This window comes from Trachypithecus francoisi, unplaced genomic scaffold, assembly GCF_009764315.1.
Source record: "Trachypithecus francoisi isolate TF-2019V2 unplaced genomic scaffold, Tfra_2.0 Lachesis_group0, whole genome shotgun sequence".
NCBI lineage: Eukaryota > Metazoa > Chordata > Mammalia > Primates > Cercopithecidae > Trachypithecus > Trachypithecus francoisi.
The window spans coordinates 126718346-126740260 of NW_022681453.1; the positions used below are offsets into that span (position 1 = coordinate 126718346).

At 41.6% G+C, this 21915-nt stretch overlaps 1 protein-coding gene across 4 annotated transcripts in view; it reads left to right on the plus strand.

Annotated features, from left to right (window-relative positions):
- The window catches only part of USP13 (ubiquitin specific peptidase 13), a 135893-nt gene that overhangs the window by 13012 nt on the left and 100966 nt on the right, over nt 1-21915 (plus strand). For 2 of the 4 annotated variants that reach the window (XM_033211779.1, XM_033211774.1), the window contains exon 2: nt 16387-16512. The exons of 1 other annotated variant lie outside the window; for it this stretch is intronic. In XM_033211779.1, coding sequence (XP_033067670.1) covers nt 16387-16512 — 126 coding nt within the window. Of the gene's footprint in view, nt 1-12190; nt 12210-16386; nt 16513-21915 lie in introns of those variants that run through there. One more of the 4 variants, XM_033211776.1, reaches the window with a different exon arrangement.

Genomic DNA, 21915 nt, shown 5'->3' on the forward strand with positions numbered 1-21915 from the left:
TCCATTATGGAAAGTCTGGCATGAGGACGTAACCGCTTGAGCTAACTCCAATCCGTCAAGTGTCTATTATGAATCAAATACTATGCCAGGCACTTTTATGTACGTCATCTCATTTAATTATGATAATAATTGGCTTACATGTTATAGTTATGATTTTGCCCCTGTTTTACAAATGAGGAATGGAGAGTCAGAGAGGTTAGGTAATTTCTTCAAGGATTTGTTCAAAGATGGCTTCATGACAGAGTTGGTCTTTAAACCCTGATGAGTCATGAAGTTAGACCCTGCAGCACTTACAGGATATTTAAGGCTTTTCTTTTTTTTGAGACAGAGTCTTGCAGTGTCGCCCAGGCTGGAGTGCAGTGGTGTGATCTCGGCTCACTGCCACCTCCGCCTCCCCAGTTCGAGTGAGTCTTGTGCCTCAGCCTCCTGAGTAGCTGGGACCACAGGCATGCACCACTTTGCCCAGCTAATTTTTGTATTTTCAGTAGAGATAGGGTTTCTCCATGTTGGTCAGGGCGTTCTTGAACTCCTGACCTCAAGTGATCTGCCTGCCTTGGCTTCTCAAAGTGCTAGGATTACAGGCATGAGCCACTGCACCCAGCTGGATATTTAAGCTTTAAACAGTGTGGTGCTTAAAATTTGTGAGAGGAGATTTTAGACCTGGGAATAATCAACAAAGTCTAGAAGAGTTACTGGCCTGGACAACTGGATGGAATCCAAAGAGGCAGTGCTTTGGAGGGGTAGGGTGGACAAAGGTATGGAATTGGGACCAACTTCACTTGCATGTGAGACAGTAAAAATTGTCTTATGGAAGAGAAGATTCCTGGGGAGACTGGAAAGCAAAGTTGAATATTCTGTGGGGTGTAAAAGAGGTTGGTCTTGATAAGGTTAGACCTGAGGGACCAGCCAATTATGAGCAAGGGAACAGCATGGGGGTGGTGGTCCTCTGGTGCTACTGTTCTGGAAGTGGAATGAGGAATAAATAGGTGGGAGTGGCTACAGGAAGCAGGGTTGAAAGTAATTCACATATGGTATCCTTTGTGTAAAGCTGCTGAATTGCTCCTTTGGAGGTGCCATGTGGGGCAGGTTCTGCCATTGAGTCTCCAGCCTGTTCTTTGGAAGAAGCCTCAGTTGGTGTGAATTCTCTCTCTAGGTCCCCAGTTTTATTGCTGGACACAAGCTGATTAGGACGAGTGGGCTGTGAGGGCCCCTGTCTTACAGCTCCTTCACCAGTGTCTCGAAGCCTAGCACTTTGGGTCTTGCCACTGTTTTTGTCAGGGAGCTGTCAATCTGGAGTGGCCACTTCCCAGGGACTCCAGCTGTCCTTTTGCATTTGGGGAGTGGAGCTGGCAAAGCCTGCTGAAACCTCTCTCCTGCCCCTCAGGAAAGCTTGGCAGGGTGCCTGGTGCAGGCTGCTTACTTGAGTGGGGCTGCCCTCCTTTGCCTGTCCCTCCTGCTTTCCTTGAATGAAACAGTCTTGAAAAAAAGAGAAACTGCTCTTTTCCCCAGGCCCCCACGAGAGCGTGTGCTTGCCGACAGCCGCCCACCTGGCTCCTGTCACCAAAACGACATCTGCTTCTCAGTAGCACCAGGCAGCCCGCAGGGGGCTAGACTGGCCTGGGCTCAAATCCACCTCCACTTACTACTTAGTAGCCATGTGACTTCAGCAAATGCTTTAATGTCACTGAATTCCTGTGAGCCTTGGTTTCCCCCTTTGTAGTGCCTTACCTTGCAGGGTTGTTGTACTCACAGCTGTCCATTCAACCTATCTTATTGCTGTCCTCTCTGGAACTCTCCCCTCCCTAGCTCTCACTTTTAAGCTAGTGGATATGTAGCAGAGGTACTTGCCCTTTTATTAGTGGTTTAATGAGGGGTTCCCTTCGAGAAGATGAAATGGCATTTATGGAGTCTTAGGGTTGCCGAAGAGAGACATCTTTTACTTGGTAATTCTGCATAAGGCTCTACTCAACAGTGAAAGCTTTTGCTGGCCTCTTTGATGGGGACTCTGTTCTGGGCCATTGTTCATACTCAAATTCAGATCCGAGGGATGGGCTTTTATGGGTTAGCCTGGAAATTCAATCTTCGTGTTTATCAGGGGGATTTCATCCTGAAGAAAACCATCACTTTTAAAAAATAAAAGAAAAATAAGAAATGACTATAAAAGGTGTACTGTTGACAAGGTGGTTTCACATTTTCTTTTTGTGTGTAAGCTGGGGACTACTGCAGGTGCCCAGTTCACTGTGTTCGTATGCCGATGGTTTCCATGTTACCCATTTGTCCTGAGAGTGTTGTAGTAGTTGAACTTTGTGCCCTGCCTCTGGCCTTCCCCAGCTGCGGTGGGGGACAGTATCCTCATTGCTCAAAATACCCAGAGGAATGATTCTTTTTTTTTTTCTTTTTTTTTTTGAGACAGAGTTTTGCTCTTCTTGTCCAGTTTGGAGTGCAATGGAGCGATCTTGGCTCACCGCAACCTCTGTCTCCTGGGTTCAAGTGATTATTCTGCCTCAGCCTCCCGAGTAGCTGGGATTACAGGCATGCGTCACCACACCTGGCTAATTTTTGTATTTTTAGTAGAGATGGGATTTCTCCATGTTGGTCAGACTGGTCTTGAACTCACAACCTCAGGTGATCCGCCCGCTTTGGCCTCCCAAAGTGCTGGGATTACAGGCATGAACCACCATGCCCAGCTGCTTCAGTTTTATACTTATCAAAAAAGTTAATAAATAATGCCTCAGTAGAACACTAAATTTATAGTGTAGTCAAAACTTAGTTGTTCAGACTCTGCCTTTAGCTGTGCAGGACCTGTACAGCTCTAATGCATAGGAGTCCTCTGCAGAAAGGGAGACACTCAAAGTCAGAGCAAGCTGGAGGAATCATTACTGCATTAACATTTCAACATTTATTTATTTATATGTTTTTTTAGAGATGGGGTCTCGCTGTGCTGCCCAGGCTAGCATCGATCTCCTGGACTCAAGTGGTCCTCCCACCTCAGTCTTTTGAGTAGTTGGGACGACAGGTGTGCACCACCATGCTTGCTGCTGGATTAGTATTTCTGTTTTTTTCTTAACATTTCATGGCCACAGATGTTTTATCAGTGTTTAGCAGCAAGGCCAATACTCTCTTGGGGTTACATGCATTTGTTCTTTCCTACCTAGTTTATGTGGACACATTTATTTCACTGAATCTGCTGTTGAAACTAAGATTTTAGATTTTGCAACTATTGTATTCTGGTAATTTTGTTTTACTGGTGACCTGTTTGGTTATTCCCTGCTAGCCAGCCTATTTTCTTTCTTTCTCTGTTTATTTGTTTTTTGAGACGAAGTCTCACTCTGTTGTCCAGGCTAGAGTGCAGTGATGTGATCTTGGCTCACTGCAACCTTGACCTCCTGGGCTCAAGCAGTTCGCCTGCCTTGGCCTCCCAAAGTGCTGAGATTACAGGCATGAGCCACTGCACCCAGCCCTATTTTCTGATAATGCTTTTCTCCATTGTATTTCCCCCTTCTGTGTGTTGCATACTTGCCACCCTTGATCTAGAATCTTGTTTTACTTTCTTATTGCTCACTTGCTTCTTACCTATGGGTGCTTAATTTGCTCATTTGCTTCTTGTTTATGGGTGCTTAATTTTTGCAATTTAAAACTCTTGTCTGGTTTGCTCTAGAAGCGAAAATATACTGGAGATCTGTGCTCTGGTTATTGGAACACTCATGTCTGTCATTCGGACATGGAAGTAAGTACCTGAGAGGTTGAATTAATAGGTAGGTGGTTGCTTGATGAAAGCAAAAGTTGGGCAGAGACAGGAGGGTGCTCTTATGGACTCAGTAATGAATCAGAACCATTAGGAGTTGTCCTCACTTCCACCCTTTTCCACATGCCTTTACACCTAATCCATCTCCTGGGCTAGTGTGCTCTATCCTAAAATTATATCCTGGCTGGGCGCAGTGGCTCACGCCTCTAATCCCAGCACTTTGGGAGGCCAAGGCGGGCAGATCACCTGAGGTCAGGAGTTTGAGACCAGCCTAGCCAACATGGTGAAACCCCATCTCTACTAAAAATACAAAAATTAGCCGGCATGGTGGCACACGTCTGTGGTCCCAGCTACTCGGGACGCTGAGGCACGAGGATCTCTTGAACTCGGGAGGCAGAGGTGCAGTGAGCTGAGATCACACCACTGGACTCCAGCCTGGGCAAAAGGGCAAGACTCCATCTCAAAAACAAACAAATAAAAAAATTAAATAAATAAATAAAATACAATAATATCCTGACACTGCCCATTTCCCTATCTCTGCTGTCAGCCCCCTTCCCTCTTTCTCCTGTCACCTTCCTCAGGCTAAGCCACCACCTGGCCTTGTTTAGACAAAGGCTGTCTAAAAGAGCTTTCTGAGATGATGGAATTATTCTGTGTCTGAGCTGTCCAGTAGGGTAGCCACTAGCCATCTTTGGCTGTTGAGCACTTGAAATTGGCCAGTGCGGTAGAGGAACTGAAGTTTTAATTTAACTTAATTTAAATTTAAATATTCACATGTGGCTAGTGGCTACCATATTAGACAGTGTGGGTCTAGACTATACAGTAGCCTTTCAACTGCATATTCTCTTGACCCTTCCCCCCATAATTCTTCCGCAGTAGCCAGAGTGATCTTCGAAAAATGTAGATGAGATCATGGCACTTCTCACTTCAGAAGCCTCCAGTGGCTTTGCTTCTGCCCAGTGTGCACCCAGCTCTCCCCTGGCGTGCAAGGCTTTCTTGAGCTGACCTTTGCAGCCCTCTCCTTCTATACTGTCACCACCTTTTTCTCATGCTTCTCCAGCACCCGGCTGGCTTTCTCTCCTTCAAAGCAGTAGCCAAGCTTTTTTTGGAGTTGGGACCTTTGCACATGCTTTTGCGTCTGGAGAGGGTACTCTTCCTTCTTTGCTTGCCTGACTACTCATCATCTTTGAAGTCTCAGCCTCCTAGAGACAACCCTGTCTCCCGTCTGTATAAAGACCCCAATCCTCAGGCTCCTCTTATCACTGCTGGGAATTATCTTTGATGTCTCTTTCTTGCTTGTTGCCTGTCTCTTTTTACTCGGATGTAAATGTCATTAGGGCATCACCCTTGCTAGGTCTCTGATGTCTTGCATTGAGGGACTGAACACACTCCTTCTGCCCTTCACCCCCATGGCCTTCTTTTGCCTCTAGAGAAGACATCACAGCCTCACTCTCATGGCTTCTTTTCCATTCTCCACATTGACCACTCCCTTCTGTAAACATGAGTGGCAGCCAACTAGAGTACAGTGTGCCCGATTAGTTTCATTTTTCCCCGTTGTAATCACAGTCTCATTTGCCTCCCTGAGGTTACACTCCTTATCACCTCTATTTTACTTGTTCCCGAATTTCCTTAGCTGCAGATCTCAAGATAATCTCTTATTAATCTCAAATTATTGGCCAGGCACAGTGGCTCATGCCTGCAATCCAGCAATTTTTTTATTTTGTTTTGAGACAGAGTCTTGCTCTGTCGCCCAGGCTGGAGTATAGTGGCATGATCTCGGCTCACTGCAACCTCTGCCTCCTGGGTTCCAGCGATTCTCCTGCCTCAGCCTCCTGAGTAGCTGGGATTACAGGTGTGCACCACCAAGCCCAGGTAATTTTTGTATTTTTATTGGAGACAGGGTTTTACCATGCTGGCCAGGCTGCTCTTGAACTCCTGACCTCAGGTGATCTGCCTGTCTCGGCCTCACAAAGTGCTGGGATTACAGGCGTGAGTCATTCTGCCTGGCCAATCCCAGTACCTTCGGAGGCTAAGGTGGGTGGATTACTTGAGATCAGGAATTTGAGACCAGCCTGGACAACATGGCAAAACCCCGTCTCTACTAAAAATACAAAAATTAGCCAGGCATGGTGGTGGGCACCAGTAATCCCAGCTACTTGGGAGGCTGAGGCAGGAGAATCCCTTGAACCCGGGAGGTAGAAGTTGAAGTGAGCCGAGATTGCTCCACTGCATTTCAGCCTGGGTGATAGAGTGAGACTCTCTCAAAGATAAAAAATAAAAATCTCAAGTTATTGCCACCACGCTTTACTTTGATAGTGGAAATGTACAGCCCCCATAAAGCTGTGCGGTTGGGAAGCCAGGTTGAGAAAAGGGAGCATATCTAAATACATTCAGTTAAAAAACTTTTATTTATATTTTAATTAAAAAATGAATCTATGTTCCTGAAGAGAAATTAAAAAATGCCAGAAGAGAATGGGAAGAAAATAAATTCCCACATTGTCTCCCCATGCTGAGATAACATCATATGCCAGGAAGAATGTGCATGTCACGTATATTATAACAGCATACACAGTGTTTTGTTACCTGCTTTCCTCACCCAAAATTACCATGTGCATATTTTTTCTATCAGTAAATACTCATCCACAAGTCAATTTTAAATAGCTGAAGAGTGTTACATTTCATGGAGGTACCATAAATTATTAAGCAAATCTGTTCTTGGGCATTTGGGTTGCTTTTTTTTTTTTTTATAATTACAAGCAGCTCATTTGGTTAATTTTTTTCCTGTCCGCTCTTTTTTGAGTCAATGTTCTAGAAAATATTGTGTTCTGGTCTTCTTGGCCTTCCTTTTCCAAGGGTGTGTGAGTCACAGTCTTCCCGTGGTGTTAGTATGTGATTTGTCCTGGCGTGGATTTATTGTGACTCCATCTACCTACAATATGTTTCTCTTTGTAGCAGTGACCGCTTGTTTTCCACAGGAGACACTGTTCTGTAGTTATAAAAACAAGTGTTACGCAGGGACTGTGTTTCCTGAGCGCATTGCTCACATAAGCTCACGCTCCCTTCCTGTCTTCCAGTGGGAAGGCTGGTTGCCAAGAAAACATCATCGTAAACAAAGTTCTCTGAACACCTACGGATTGACAATGTAGTGTATTTTTATTTAAAATGACTGTTCACTTGCTACTGTGAAACATGTTGCAACCTTGACCTTTATATTTGCCACCATTTTAACATTGTTTTCAATGGCAGGCAATATAAAAATAAGTGACTTTGTCTTTGATGTTACTTCTGAATAGCACATAGAGTGATACAATATAAAGTAGTAAATGAATGGCTTAGGTATATACTGTATGTATATTGAAATGCATTGAAGACAGGATTTTAACAATACATGGGGCTTCTAATGCTGCTCCTTTTTTCTTTTCTTTTCCTTTTCTTCCGAGAAGGTGTCTCACTCTGTTGCCAGGCTGGAGTGCAATGGCGCGATCTCAGCTCACTGCAATCTCTGCCTCCTGGGTTCAAGCAATTGCCCTGCCTCAGCCTCCTGAGTAGCTGGGACTATAGATGCATACCACCATGCCCGGATAATTTTTTGTATTTTAGTAGAGACAGGGTTTCACCATGTTGGCCAGGATGGACTTGATCTCCTGACCTGCCTCCCAAAGTGCTGGGATCACAAGCATGCTCGGCCAATGCTGCTTCTTTCTTACTGTTTGATTGTGGGGCTGGAGAAGTTAAGGGAAATCATTATAGAGCCCTGTGCAGTATTTCTTGACTTTCTTATGATTTTGGATGTCAAAGTCTTGCATCTTGGTCAAGTTTCTGGTTAGTGCACCATAAAAATGATCATTAGAATCCATTTAGCTTAAGATTGTGCACAGAACTGCACTTTGGTCATTCTGGGCTGGGTGTCCTCTCAGCATAGGAGGCAGGTAGGATCCAAGGTGGGATGGGGGTGCAGAGAAAGCAGCCACTTTCCTGAAGAACCCATGTGAGACTGGCTTGGTTACAGCAGGTGGGAGGGCTGGGGCAGTGGGGTTCAAGTGTCCAGGCTGCTAAGAGTGACTTCAGCCAAACAAACCTGAAAAGCTAGAATTTCTGCTGGTGCCTCAGGCTGTTTATCTATGCGTGGCCATGAGTTTTATTTTGAGAATTCCCATTGTTTAGTCATGCCAGAGACTTTAAGTGGAACCTGTGCTATGAAGCATTTTAAATTCAGATCAGAAGGGCACTGAGGAATAGTTTGAGAGAGAGAGACCAAATAACAAATAGTGAAGACAAAAACTATCATTCATCCTACAAAAGTTTGTTCAGTCCCGCCCTGTAGCAGGTACTGTGTTCGGGATTCAGTGGTGAATATGACACAGTTTTCCTGCCCCATGCCCTGTACCAGGTACTATTGTTAGGATTCAGCAATAAATGATACAATTTTCCTGCCTTCAAGGAGCAAATGTATATTTCAGCTTCTGAAGGTATTGGCGACAAACTGAAGGAAGCTTGGGTTTCCCATAGCGATAGATTTCAATGAGCATGACACTGATTGTGAAATGAAAGCAGATTTAGGGTCAAGGACTGTCAGAACAGGGGCTGAGCAGAGAGATGTGGGAGTAGTTCCTAGGCAGAGACTGACAGAGTGTGGGGTCTGGGAAGCGCCTGCAGTGAGGAGGCATTGATGGGGCTACTGTAAAGGCTGCAGGCCTGACCTCGTGTCCTGAAAGTCTTTTAGATAATGCTTTCCTGGTGGGTGAGACACTCTTAGACTTGGGCCGAGTTCACCTAGCCCTAGACAAGTACTACCTAAAGTGTGTCAGCTGACTGGGCTGAGAGATGAGCACAGCACTGAGAGTAGTGTTTCGAGATTTCTGTCTTTCCTTCTTTCTTTTTTTTTTCTTGAGATGGAGTTTTGCCCTTGTTGCCCAGGTTGGAGTGCAATGCCACGATCTTGGCTCACTGCAGCCTCTGCCTCCTGGGTTCAAGTGATTATTCTGCCTCAGCCTTCCTGAGTAGCTGGGATTACAGGCATGTGCCACTACGCCCGGCTAATTTTGTATTTTTAGTGGAGACAGGGGTTTCTCCATGTTGGCCAGGTTGGTCTCGAACTCCTGACCTCAGGTGATCCGCCCGCCTTGGCCTCCCAAAGTGCTGGGATTAACAGGTGTGAGCCACTGCGCCCGGCCTGTTTTGAGATTTCTATAGCAACTTGACATTGCAGTGAAAGCCAAGTGTGTGACCAGTGAATCTGTTTGCCTAGGACATAGACTGGTTTGGGTTTTGTGGAACTTAAGTGTGTGGTAAGACCGTATCTGGCTGGGGCTTTGAACTAGCCATGTGCAGTGGGACCATATATCTTTCCTTAACAAATGAAAACAACACGAAACAAAAAACAAAAACAACCTCATCCATCGTGACAATAGTTGGAGAAGCACCACTCTAGACCAAGCAAGACTCATTACACACAACTTATAAATTTGTCTTTTTAAATAATGTTGCAGTATTTTCTTGTGCTTATATCCCACAATTTCTTAAGTCCTCTATTTGGGGCCATTGCTACATTATTTTATTATAGATGGTGAATGTGCACAGAACTGCATATTCTGTGCAGAATATTTTTGTACAAATTTGTTTTTTTTTCTTCTTCTCTTCTTTTGGGCCAAAAGGGAAGATACAGTGTCAAAGGGTCACCGTTTTTTTTAGCTCTCTTGAAAGGCTGAGCTGATTTATATTGTAGGAGAAGATATACGGGTTTTCTCTGTGGCTTCAGGCTGTGCAATTTTAATAGTTTTTGCTGGTTTATGAGGCATGTACCTGTGCCTTGAGATGGTTTTATTATGCTTACTTAAGGAGGTTGTGAGGATGTGATGGTTTGATTTTAGTATTTTCTCATATTGGAAACCAAATGGTCTTTAAAAAAATTCTTTCCCAGCACTTTGGGAGGCCGAGGTGGGAGGATCATGAGGTCAGGAGATCGAGACCATCCTGGCTAACATCCTGTCTCTACTAAAAATACAAAAAATTCACTGGGCATGGTATGCGTGCTTGTAGTCCCAGCTACTTGGGAGGCTGAGGCAGGACAATGGCGTGAACTCGGGAGACGGAACTTGCAGTGAACCGAGATCGCGCCACTGCATTCCAGCCTAGGCGACATAGCAAGACTCCATCTCAAAAAAAAAAAAAAAATTCTTAAGTTGAACTTGAATGTTGATGACATCTTGTGATTCATCAGTTTTTATATAGTTTGGATACATGTTTTATTCACTGTACTTTATGTTTTTTCCCCATTCTCTTGTCTTTTGTTTCATTACATTTTGTGGTACAAAACATGGTCACTAGTGTTTACATTTTTAGACTAAACTACATCATCTCTGAAGATATCCTTAATTTTTTTGGCCAGAAATTATTTTCCCCTTTAAAAGTGGGCTGAATATATGATTCTGCTCTTTTTAGTTTTGTAATTGCTTATTTCTTGAATCTATTTGGACCTTATTACCGGTTTCATGTAAGTTGTAGATCCAGATTGATTTTCTTCTATACTGATGTTAATTTTCCTAGTAGCTTTTATTGGTGATTCTTTTCCACATTTTTGTATTTCCTGTGATTTGACATATTAAACAGTTATCTTAGAATGCATATATTTCTGGAGCCTCCATTCTTATGCTACCATTAATTTTTTAAAAAAATTTCCCCAATGCTATGTAAGTTTTATCTGTAACCTATTTATTATTATTATTATTATTATTATTATTAGTTTTGAGACAGAGTCTGTCTCTGTCGCCCAGGCTGGAGTGCAATGGTGTGTTCTCAGCTCACTACAACCCCTGCCTCCTGGGTTCAAGCAATTCTCCTGCCTCAGCCTGCTGAGTAGCTGGGACTAGTGGCATGTGCTGCCACGCTTGGCTAATTTTTGTATTTTTAGTAGCGATGAGGTTTCACCATGTTGTCCAGGCTGGTCTGGAACTCCTGACCTCAAGTGATCTGCCCACCTTGGCCTCACAAATTGCTGGGATTACAGGCTTGAGCCACTGTGCCTGGCCTGTAATCTATTTTAATTTAATAGAGCACTCTACCACCATTACTTTAAAAAAAGTTTTATTTTGTATTCTGCTTGATATGGTTTGGCTGTGTCCCCACGCAAATCTTATCTTGAATTGTAGTTTCCATAATCCCCACATGTTGTAGGAGGCACCTGGTGGGAGATAACTGAATCATGGGGTTAGTTACCCCCATCCTGTTCTCATGATAGTGAGTGAGTTTTCATGAGATTTGATGGTTTTATAAGAAGCTTTTCCCCCTTTGCTCAGCACTTCTCCTTCCAGCTGCCCTGTGAAGAAGGTACCTTTCTTTCTCTTTGCCTTCCGCCATGATTTTGTTTCCTGAGGCCTTCTCAGCCATGTGGAACTGTCAGTCAGTTAAACCTCTTTCCTTTATAAATTACCCAGTCTCGGGTGTTTCATTATAGCAGTGTGAGAATGGACTCGTACACTGTCCTTTGATTCTTCCAGTTGCATTTCACCGTCATCTTGCACCTGCCTGATTTCTTGGCTGCCCTTTTGTCCACATGGAGGCATGTGCTTTACCATGCTTCCTTGGCTGGTGATCTTAGTGAGAAGATGGCTGGTTAATGAGAGGATGAGGTTGAGGGTTTGAAACTGTATGAATCAGGTAGCTTAGCTTGATTGTGGGCTGTATACCATTCTCTGTGCTTTGGTCACAAGGAAATTGGGAGACAGTTATCCACATGACTTTTTATCAGGATTGAAAGAAGCTGTTGGGAGCAGAGGCCATGGGGTGCTGACTCTATATGTGAAAGACAGTGTATGATAGGACCAATATTTAGACATTAATAGGGCAAGAAAGGAGAAAGCATAGATTATTAGACTGGGGTGTTTGTTCTATATGTGACAGGTTTAGAAGGGTTTTCTGTCTTAATGTTCCCTGAATTTTTAGAACTACTGGTGAGCGCATTGGGCAGGGCCTTCCTGTCAGCATTGGCCATGTAGAGGGGCACACACTACCTCTGTGACCAGCCTTGGTGTCCAGTGGAACAAGCTTGTTGATTTTTTTTTTTCCCTCGCTCTATTGCCCAGGCTGGAGTGCAATGGCGTGATCTCAGCTCACTGCAATCTCCGCCTCCTGGGTTCAAGCAATTCTCCTGCCTCAGCCTCCCGAGTAGCTGGATTACAGGCACCTGCCACCGTGCCCAGCTAACTTTTGTATTTTTAGTAGAGACTGAGTTTTACCATGTTGGGCAGGCTAGTCTCGAACTCCTGACCTCAAATGATCCACCCGCCTCTGCCTCCCAAAGTGCTGGAATTACAGGTGTGAGCCACTGTGCCTGGCCACCTGTTGATGTCATAATGAAATCCTTCCTTATCTGGCCATTCCTTTCTGAGTGTCAAAGAATTTTTCTCTCTGATTATGGACTTTGTGACATTATCAAGCAGCTTCAGAAATTGAGAATTCATGTTTGGTATGTTAAATTTCCAACCAGGTACAGTGGTTCACGCTGTAATCCCAGCGCTTTGGGAGGCCGAGGTGGGTGGATCACAAGGTCAGGAGTTGGAGACCAGCCTGGCTAACACGGTGAAACCCCATCTCTCTACTGAAAATACAATATTAGCTGGGTGTCTCTTGGATTATAGAGTATTTCTATATTTTTCTTTAGAAAAATACTGTCCTTGAACATTTTTGTTCTTCTGATTGCGAATTTCTTGGTTCTTCTACTAGTTGCCTAGTGTTTTTTTTCTGACAGATTAATATTTGTTACTCCCAGCCTATGTGGCTGTCAGACTCACTTATTCTACCTTCTGCTTGTTTTCCCCAATTATAAAATGATTTGGATAATGAAATAATGATAATTAGCCCATAATATATAATAAACAACATTTATGTATTGTCATATATCACAGAAAGCACTTTGATGTATTTCATCCCCTTTAAATTTCATGCAACTCTGTGTGGTGGGAATTACTGCTATGGCCATGTTTATAGCAGAGAACACTGGAGCTCAGAGCCCCATATGGCAGCCTGCCTTAGGCCAGAGAGCTAGCTGGTGACAGTGCATGACCTCTATTACAAATTCCCTATTTTCCCCAGTAAATCTTCTGGCTCGAATTCATAGACTGAATTACATTTTATTGGAAGAGAATGGAACTTTTTTTAAAAATCACAACATGTGATGCTTAATTTAATGGATTTAATGAATAATTGACTATTATAGTGATGCAGTATGTTTTTCTTAAGAGGTCTATCTATCCAAAAAACATGTTTATTTAGAAAACTCTTTTGAAAATATTTACCTAATCTGTTGATTAAATGCATGTAATATGTTGTCTCTAGTTGAAGGACTTTTCTAATTTTATTTAAATGATTTCATGTAAAGGTAGAAAAGTTATCCAGAAACACAAGCTATATTATAATTATAAGCTTTTTTGGATTTTTTCTTTTTTGAGACAGGGTCTGTTTCTGTCACCCAGCACGGATGGCACAATCATCGCTCACTGCAACTTTGACCTCCTTGGGTTAAAGTGACCCTCCCACCTCAGCCTCCTAAGTAGCTGGGATTACAGGCTGGGTAATTTCTGTATTTTTTTTTTTTTTTTTGTAGAGCCAGGGTTTCTCCATGTTGCCCAGACTGGTCTTGAACTCCTGGGCTCAAACGATCCACTTGCCTCAGCCTCCCAAAATGCTGGGGTTAGATGCTATTTTGAAGTCAAGCATTAAAAATTTCATTTGCAAGTGTTTGTTGTTAATATCTAAAATTGCAGTTGACTTTGGTCTATTAACTTGTAGCGTGTGATTTTGCTAAATTCACTTATTGCTCTTACTAGTTATTTTCACTAGTTTGTGTAGATTTCTTAGAATTTTCCATATGGACTGTATTGTCATTAGGAAATAGAGACCATTTTACTTCTTTCTTTGTGATCTTTATACCTGTTATTTATTTATTTATTTAATTTGCTTATTGCAATGTGAATGCTACAGTAAGAGGCACATACTTGAGTTAATGGTTAAGTGTTCACATTGTGAGAGGACTGTTTATATCCTCACTTAGAAATTCTAGATACAGGCCGGGCTTGGTGGCTCAAGCCTGTAATCCCAGCACTTTGGGAGGCCGAGACGGGCGGATCACGAGGTCAGGAGATCGAGACCATCCTGGCTAACACGGTGAAACCCCGTCTCTACTAAAAATACAAAAAACTAGCCGGGCGAGGTGGCGGGCGCCTGTAGTCCCAGCTACTCCGGAGGCTGAGGCAGGAGAATGGCGTAAACCCGGGAGGCGGAGCTTGCAGTGAGCTGAGATCCGGCCACTGCACTCCACTCCAGCTCGGGCAACAGAGCAAGACTCCGTCTCAAAAAAAAAAAAAAAAAAAAAAGAAATTCTAGATACAATGTTGGAGAATTTTATTATTAGAAAATTGTTTAAATTAACAATCTTTATTGGAATTTTAAACAATGTTTTGGAATTTTAAATAATTTTATTGGAATTTAAATTTTAAACAAATTTTAAACAATTTTAAACAAACAAATTTTAAACAATTTTTATTGGAATTTAAACAAATTTTAAGCAAAATTATTGGAATTTTAAACAATTTTAAAATATATTTGTAATAAACATCAGTGTTTGTTTTGATGTTGTACTTTGTGCTCTACTGAAATGCACTGTAAGGAATTTTGTAAGGTATTTATTGGCAATTTTGTCAGGCATTCAAAAGTTAGTTTTACATTATTTTATTATTATTATTTTTATTATTTGGACAGGTGAGACTAACCATAGCTTAAGAAAATCCTCTTCCTTTGAGGAAAGGATAGCTAATTTTGTAGCCTAAGTTTATAGAAAAGCATGTTAGGCAAAGTGAGAGAAAACAAGAGATGAAATTAAGATAGAAAATCAAGTATCTAGAATTCAAACATATCCTTGACTGTTCATTGTAGCAGTATGTCTTTAACTAAATAATATTATGTGCTTTGAAATGTGGCATGGAGGGATAAAAGGAGAAACAGATTCAACTCTAACACTTCCATGCTGTGTGAACTTGGGTAAGTGACTTATCCTTCGTTTTTTTTTTGATACTGTAAAGTAGAAATAACAATAAGCAACTTGCAGTGGTTAGCATTGAAATAATATACATATACATAAGCTGGGCATGGTGGCTCACACCTGTCATCCCAGCACTTTAGGAGGCTGAAGTGGGCAAATTGCTTGAGCCTAGGAGTTCAAGACCAGCCTAAGCAACTTGGCAAAACCCTATCTCTACAAAAAATACAAAAATTAGCTGGGTATGGTGGCACGTGCCTATAGTCCCAGCTACTTGGGAAGCTGAGGTGGGAGGGTCTTGAGCCTAGGAGGTTGAGGCTGCAGTGAGCCAGGATCCTGCCATTACACTCCAGCCTGGGGAACACAGTGAGATGCTGTTGAAACAAACAAACAAACAAACAAAAAACAACAACAAAAAGAGAGAAAGAGAACAATATACATGAAGCATACCAGACATGCAATAACATGCATTATAAAATTTCATCCTTTATTATGTACTTATTGTTATTACAGATTGAGTATCCCTTATCTGAAATGCTTGGTATTAGAAGTGTTTCAGAGTTTTATTTTTTTTGGATCTTGGAATATTTGCATTATATTTACTAGTTCAGCATCCCTAATCTGAAAATCGGAAATCCAAAATGCTCCAAAATCTGAAACTTTTTGAACATCAACATGATGCTTTAACATAAATGCTCATTGAAGCATTTGAGACTTTTGGATTAGAGATATTTGACCTTGTATTTATTTATTATTATTATTATTTTTTCCCCGAGACGGAGTCTTGCTCTGTCACCCAGGCTGGAGTGCAGTGGTGCTATCTTGGCTCACTGCAACCTCTGCTTCCCAGGTTCAAGCGATTCTCCTGCCTCAGCCTCCTGAGTAGTTGGGACTACAGGCGCCCACCACCACGCCTGGCTAATTTTTGTATTCTTAGTAGAGCTGGGGTTTCACCATGTTGGCCAGGGGTTTCACCATGTTGGCCAGGGGTTTCACCATGTTGGCCAGGCTGTTCTTGAACTCTTGACCTTGTGATCTGCCTGCCTCGGCCTCCCAAAGTGCTGGGGTTACAGGTATGAGTCACTGCGCCGGGCGCTACATTGTTATAGTTTATTCACGAATACTATCAAATATCATGTGTCACCAAAGGAAGGGAATAATATCTTTGAAGAACCCTTTCCTGCTAAAATGACCTAAAACTTGGCATTCCTGAAGACTTGCACCAATGAATGAGGAAGAATGATGATAAAATATTACAGTGAAAGTTTTGCCAACTTTTTTCTACCTTTCTCTCCCTTTGCCCTATTGTCAGACAAGCATGTTTATTTCCTAGAGCCTCTGGGGATCTCACCTCACTGTGAACATAGCCAGCATTTGGGAAACGATTGCTCGGTTGTCCATAGGAGCATTTGGAGCCAGGGCTGGGGTGAAACCACTGCTGTGGGTGTCTGTGGAGCTGCCGAAGGGTCATTGATGATGACTGCAGGAGCCTTGGTGGCCCTTTGCCAGGACTTATCTTCAGCGTTTGCCTTCCTTCCCTTTCCCTCTTTCTATATCTGACTACTTGGCTAGGTATCCTTGGCTAATGTACTTTTTCTCTTTCTTCTAGAATTCTGAAGGTGGACTCTATGTATGCATGAATACATTTTTGGCCTTTGGAAGGGAACATGTTGAAAGACATTTTCGAAAAACTGGACAGAGTGTATACATGCACCTGAAAAGACATGTCCGAGAGGTGAGAGCCGCACTTTCAGAGAACTGGCCTTGGTGTCTTTCCTGTAAGGTTGTCTCAATGTGCTTTCTCACGTGGAGATTTGACCATGCCCACATAACTTCTGTTTCCCTTTGATGATGAGAAACAAAAACAGCACTGTTTGCAAAATCCAGAGAGTCTCCCAAACCTTATCTTAACCAGTTTTATTTTTCTTCCTCTAAACTTCTGATTGGTGTTTTTAAGAATACATAGGTTGACTAATTGGGAAAAAACAACAACAAAATATACTAGGTTTAAAAATACAGAAAAGTACAGGGATACTCATGGATCCAAAAATCAGAAAAAAAAACCCCATTTGAATATTCTTGCTTCAGATTTGTTTTGTTTTGTTTTTTTTAATATAAGAAATAGAGCTTCCTTAAAAATTCAAGTTCCTTTTGTCCCTCTCCCTCACCAGAAGTAACCACTGCTGTGAACTTTTTCTGTGTCATGCATGCCATTATGTTTCATTAACAAATGCATATTCAAGAACAAAATATAGTATAACTTCGTATGTTTTAAAGATGTAGATAAATGCTATCATACGCCTACCTATAATTCTATGAAGAGTTTTTCCCCTCAGCATCCAAATGTTTCATTTCTTTTGGGATCTGTCCATGTCGAGATACATCTGGATGTATTCATTTCAATAGTTGTTTGGTTTTTCATCTTATGAGTACCTTGTAATTTATTCTCTTCTCCTATTGATGAACATTTAGATTGTTTCTATTTTTTTTCTACTGTAAAGAATGCAACAATTAACATTTTTATACACTTCTCCTGGGTGTACAAGTGCCAGATTTCTTCAGGAAATAGATCTCTAGATCTGCACAACATGGTTGTGCAGGCTCATGTTATGCTTCTCTCTGTTTTTACTAGATAGTGCCAAGTCTCTCCCCAGAGTGACTGTACCTATTTGCACTCCAATCTGCAATCATTATGATTTCTTGCTTTCCTACACTCTCACTAACCCTTGGTCAGAGTTCTGTTTTTGCCAATCTAATGATTATGAAGTGGCATCTGAATATTTGGCACATCTCTTTGTACTTTCTATTCTGTTTTTTTCTTGTTGGATTTGCCTATTTATATTTTTGGCCTATTTTCTTTGTGGATTTATCTTTTTCTTATAAGTGTGATGAGTTATTTTTACATTCTGGATACCAAACCTTTGTTTGTTACATACTAGATTTCCTTTGAGTCTGTGCCTTACTAAATTTCTTTTGAGTCTGTGGCTTGTCGCTTTACTTTGTTTATCAATTATTTTGTAGGATAGAAGTTGTAAGTTTTGAATTAGTTAGATTTATTAAACTTTTTGTCTTATGAGTTGTGCTTTTTGTATCTTGTCTAAGAAATTGTTTCCTACCTCAAGATCATAAAGACATTTTGTACTAGTCTGTTTTCAGTCTGTTTTCATGTCACTGATAAAGACATACTTAAGACTGCGCAATTTACAAAAGAAAGAGGTTTAATACAGTTCCATGTGGCTGGGGAGGTGTCACAATCATGGTAGAAGGCAAAAAGGAGCAAGTCACATCTTCTGTGGATGGTGGCAGGCAAAGAGAGAGCTTGTGCAGGGAAATTCCCATTTTTGGAACCATCAGATCTCATGAGACTCATTCACTATCATGAGAACAGCGCAGAAAAGACCCGCCCCCATAATTCAATCACCTCCCACCGGGTTCCTCCCATGACATGGAGGAATTGTGGGAGTTACAATTCCAGATGAGATTTGAGTGCAGACACAGCCAAACTATATCACATTTCTTACAGTAGTTTTAAAATTTTTATTTAAGTGTGTGTGAATGTGACTGTTTTAACGTTTTAGGTCTTTAATCCATGTATAATTTATTTTTGTATTTGTATGAAGAATGGGAATCTATTTTTTCATATTGATAACCAGTTGTTTTATGATTCATAGAGTAGTACAACCTTTCCCATTGATTTATAGTATCACCCTTTTATTTTTATTTTTATTTATTTATTTTTTGAGACACAGTCTCTCTCTGTCACCAGGGTAAGTGCAGTGGCACGATCTTGGCTCACTGCAACCTCAGCCTTCTGGATTCAAGTGATTCTCTTGCCTCAGCCTCCTGAGTAGCTGGGACTACAGGTGCGCACCACCATGCCCGACTAATTTTTGTATTTTTGGTAGAGACAGGGTTTCACTATGTTGGCTAGGATGGTCTTGCTCTCTTGACCTTATGATCTGCCCCCCTCTGTGTCCCAAAGTGCTGGGATTACAGGCATGAGCCACTGCGCCTGGCAGTATCACCCTTTACACACACACACACACACACACACACACACACATTTTGTTTGTTTGTGTTCTGAGACATGCTCTCACTCTGTCACCCAGGCTGGAGTGCAGTGGTACCACCACGGCTCATTGTAGCTGCAACCTCCTGGGCTCAAGCGATCCTCCCACCTCAGCCCCCCAAGTAGCTGAGACTCAGGCATGTGTCACCACATCTGACTAATTTCTGTATTTTTTGTAGAGATGGGGTTTCCCAGGCGACCATGATGCCCTGTCTTGTGCTCCTGAGCTTAAGCAATCCACTGGCTCGGCCTTCCAAAGTGCTGGGATTACAGCTGAGAGCCACTGTGCCTGGCTACCCTTTTATATTTTAACTTGCCATTCACATTTGGGTCTCTCTTCAGTCTCTCAGTTGTGTTCTGTTGATCTTATTTGTCTGTCTCTGCATTGGTGTGGCAAGCCTTGATATCTTTTAGTGCAAGCACTTTTTCCATATTTATTTATTTTTCTTTTTTTTTCTGATGCTGTGGTTGAAGCCATATTTTTTTTCCAGAATTTTCCTGGGTGTTTCTAGGCATTTATTTTTCTATATGGATTATGGAATTAGTTCATCTAGCTTAAAAGTCCTATTTGAGATTTTGATGACAATCACATTGAATTTATAGATTAATCTATAATCCACATCCTTGTTTAAGCTCTATGTTTAAGGTTATTGTTTAAGCTCTTTGGTTTTGTCCACTGCTGTGTCCTTAGCACTTAATAGTGCCTTCCATATAGTAGGTGCTTCATAAATATTTATTAAGTGTTTAACATAGCATACCTCTTTTTTCACGTTTCCATTTTGTCATTCAATAAGTTTTGTAATTTTCTATAAAGAAACTCATATTTTGTTAGATTTTTGTTAGTACCCTATAATTTTTTTTTTTTTTTTTTTTTTTTTTTTTTTACCATTACTGCTATCCTTTATTTTTTACACATCAACTGGTTATTGATGGTATTTGGAATATTGTTAATTAATAAATGGTGATTTTATATTTAGCAATGCTATTCAGCTTTTACTTTAGTTCTAATAGTTTGTGCACTATTTTGGATCTTCTCAATGGTCAATGCTGATTTGAAGTTTCTCTAATTTCTCACCTTAGCCTTCCTAATATAGTCTCTGTTTAAGTTCCCAACCAAGAAGAGGGGGAGAGCAGGAGGAAGAGAATGAAGAAAGGCCAGAAAGTCAGATAAGGCATAAACTCAATGATTAGCTTCAAAATAATTTAATTTTGACTTGCTACTGAATGATTTACACTCACTAATTCTGTTAGGTGGTACATCATAATTCTTGTGAAGTCTGTTTTGTGACATAATACAGTGATGAAATTTTAGAAAACTTAAAAAAAAAAAAGAAAGAAAGAAACAGAGGCCCAGAGACTTAGTAACTTGCTCAGGGTCACAAAGTTAGCAGCAGTACTGTGGAATGCTGGTAAACTTGTACAGTTAGCTCTGCCTCTGGAATTTCAACTTAAATGTGTCACTCTCTGACCACAATTTCTACTCGTTTTTGCTCTTTCACTCATTTATTCCTATTTTGATCATTTGTTATAGGTCCTGAAGACCTTCAGGTCCGTGACTTGTTTAGCCTACTTCTCATGATTCATTTCTTTCAACATTCTGTAATCCACAGCACCCTGAACTGGACTTTTATTCTCTTGTCTTGCCTCCTTAACTATCCTCCAGAACTCCAAGCAGTTGCTCCATGGGGTCACCATCTACTTCCATGCACAGACTGCTGGAAACCCCACACTATGATGGGTTTGAGACCATGACACATTTTGGGCCTTTCCTCTTCTATTGTGCCCTCTCACTGCCTGCCAAACCTTCTACTCTGTATCCTATCCCACTCCCGTGAGTGGCCATTCTAACCTTTGGATGCTTTCCTTAAGCCTTTTGTATACATTTCTCATCATTCTCAGAAAATTATCTTGACTTGTACTTTGCAGGATAAAAGGGAATGCCTGCACAGGAACTCACTTAACTTATTCCTTGTGTCCTGGAAGCTCATCTGTAACTAGTTCCACTTTCTATTCCATCTCAGCTGAAAGCTATGTTCTATCTGTCCTCAGGGTCCTGTTTTCTCCTACCTCGGGAAACTTGCTCCTTCATTAACTCCACTTCCTCTGATATCTCCAGCTTCTCCCTCTTCTGGCTTATTTTCTCCCCACCTTAAAAAAGAACACACCAGGCTGGGCTCAGTGGCTCACACCTGTAATCCCAGTGCTTTGGGAGGCCAAGATGGGAGCCTGACTTGAGGATGGGAGTTTGAGACCACCCTGGGCAACATAGTGAGACTCCGTCTTGACCAAAAAATAAAATAATTAGCCTGGAATGTTGGTGCTTGCCTTAGTCCCAGCTACTTGGGAGGCTGAGGTGGGAGGAATACTTGAGCCCAGGGATTTCAGGTTACGGAGTGAGCTATTATCAGGCCACTGTACACCTGAGCAACAGAGTGAGACTGTCTCTTAAAAAAACAAAACCAACACCACAAAACCGTATTTCTAATTTGTGTCCTTCTTCAGTCATTGCATTATTTTATTAAAAGCTTCTTTAAAATCTTTTCTGATCTTGTCTGTACTATATCTGCCTCTAAGACTCAACACTGCGGTCTGATCTTGTTAATCCACTAACACTGCCCAGGTTGTCAGTGAGCTCTTAGCTGTCACACTTGGTGGATATGTTTTGGCTCCAATGTTACTCGACTTTTTGAGTATTTGCATGTTTGAGCTTGTTTTCCTCTGGAACTGTTCCTCTCCTGTTTTCTTTGATACCATTCTTTCTTGCCTTCCTCTTATCCTTTCTCAGTTTTTTTCACTAACACCTCTTCCTTTGTTTACCTCTTAGTTATCGGCATTTCCTAGGATGCCATTTGGCCATCCTGTCTTCTTCCTCAGAAAGATACTTTTCTTCATCAGGGTTATCCATATTTTTGTTTAACCACTTTCTCTAAGCTGATGACATTCAAATTAATCTCTCTCTGGAGGTGAAGATCTGATCATCTTATTCCGATCTGGATTTTTCTACTCCAGCATTTCATAGGTACTTCAACGTCGGTGTGCCCAGACTGAACACCATATTCTCTTGCTAAA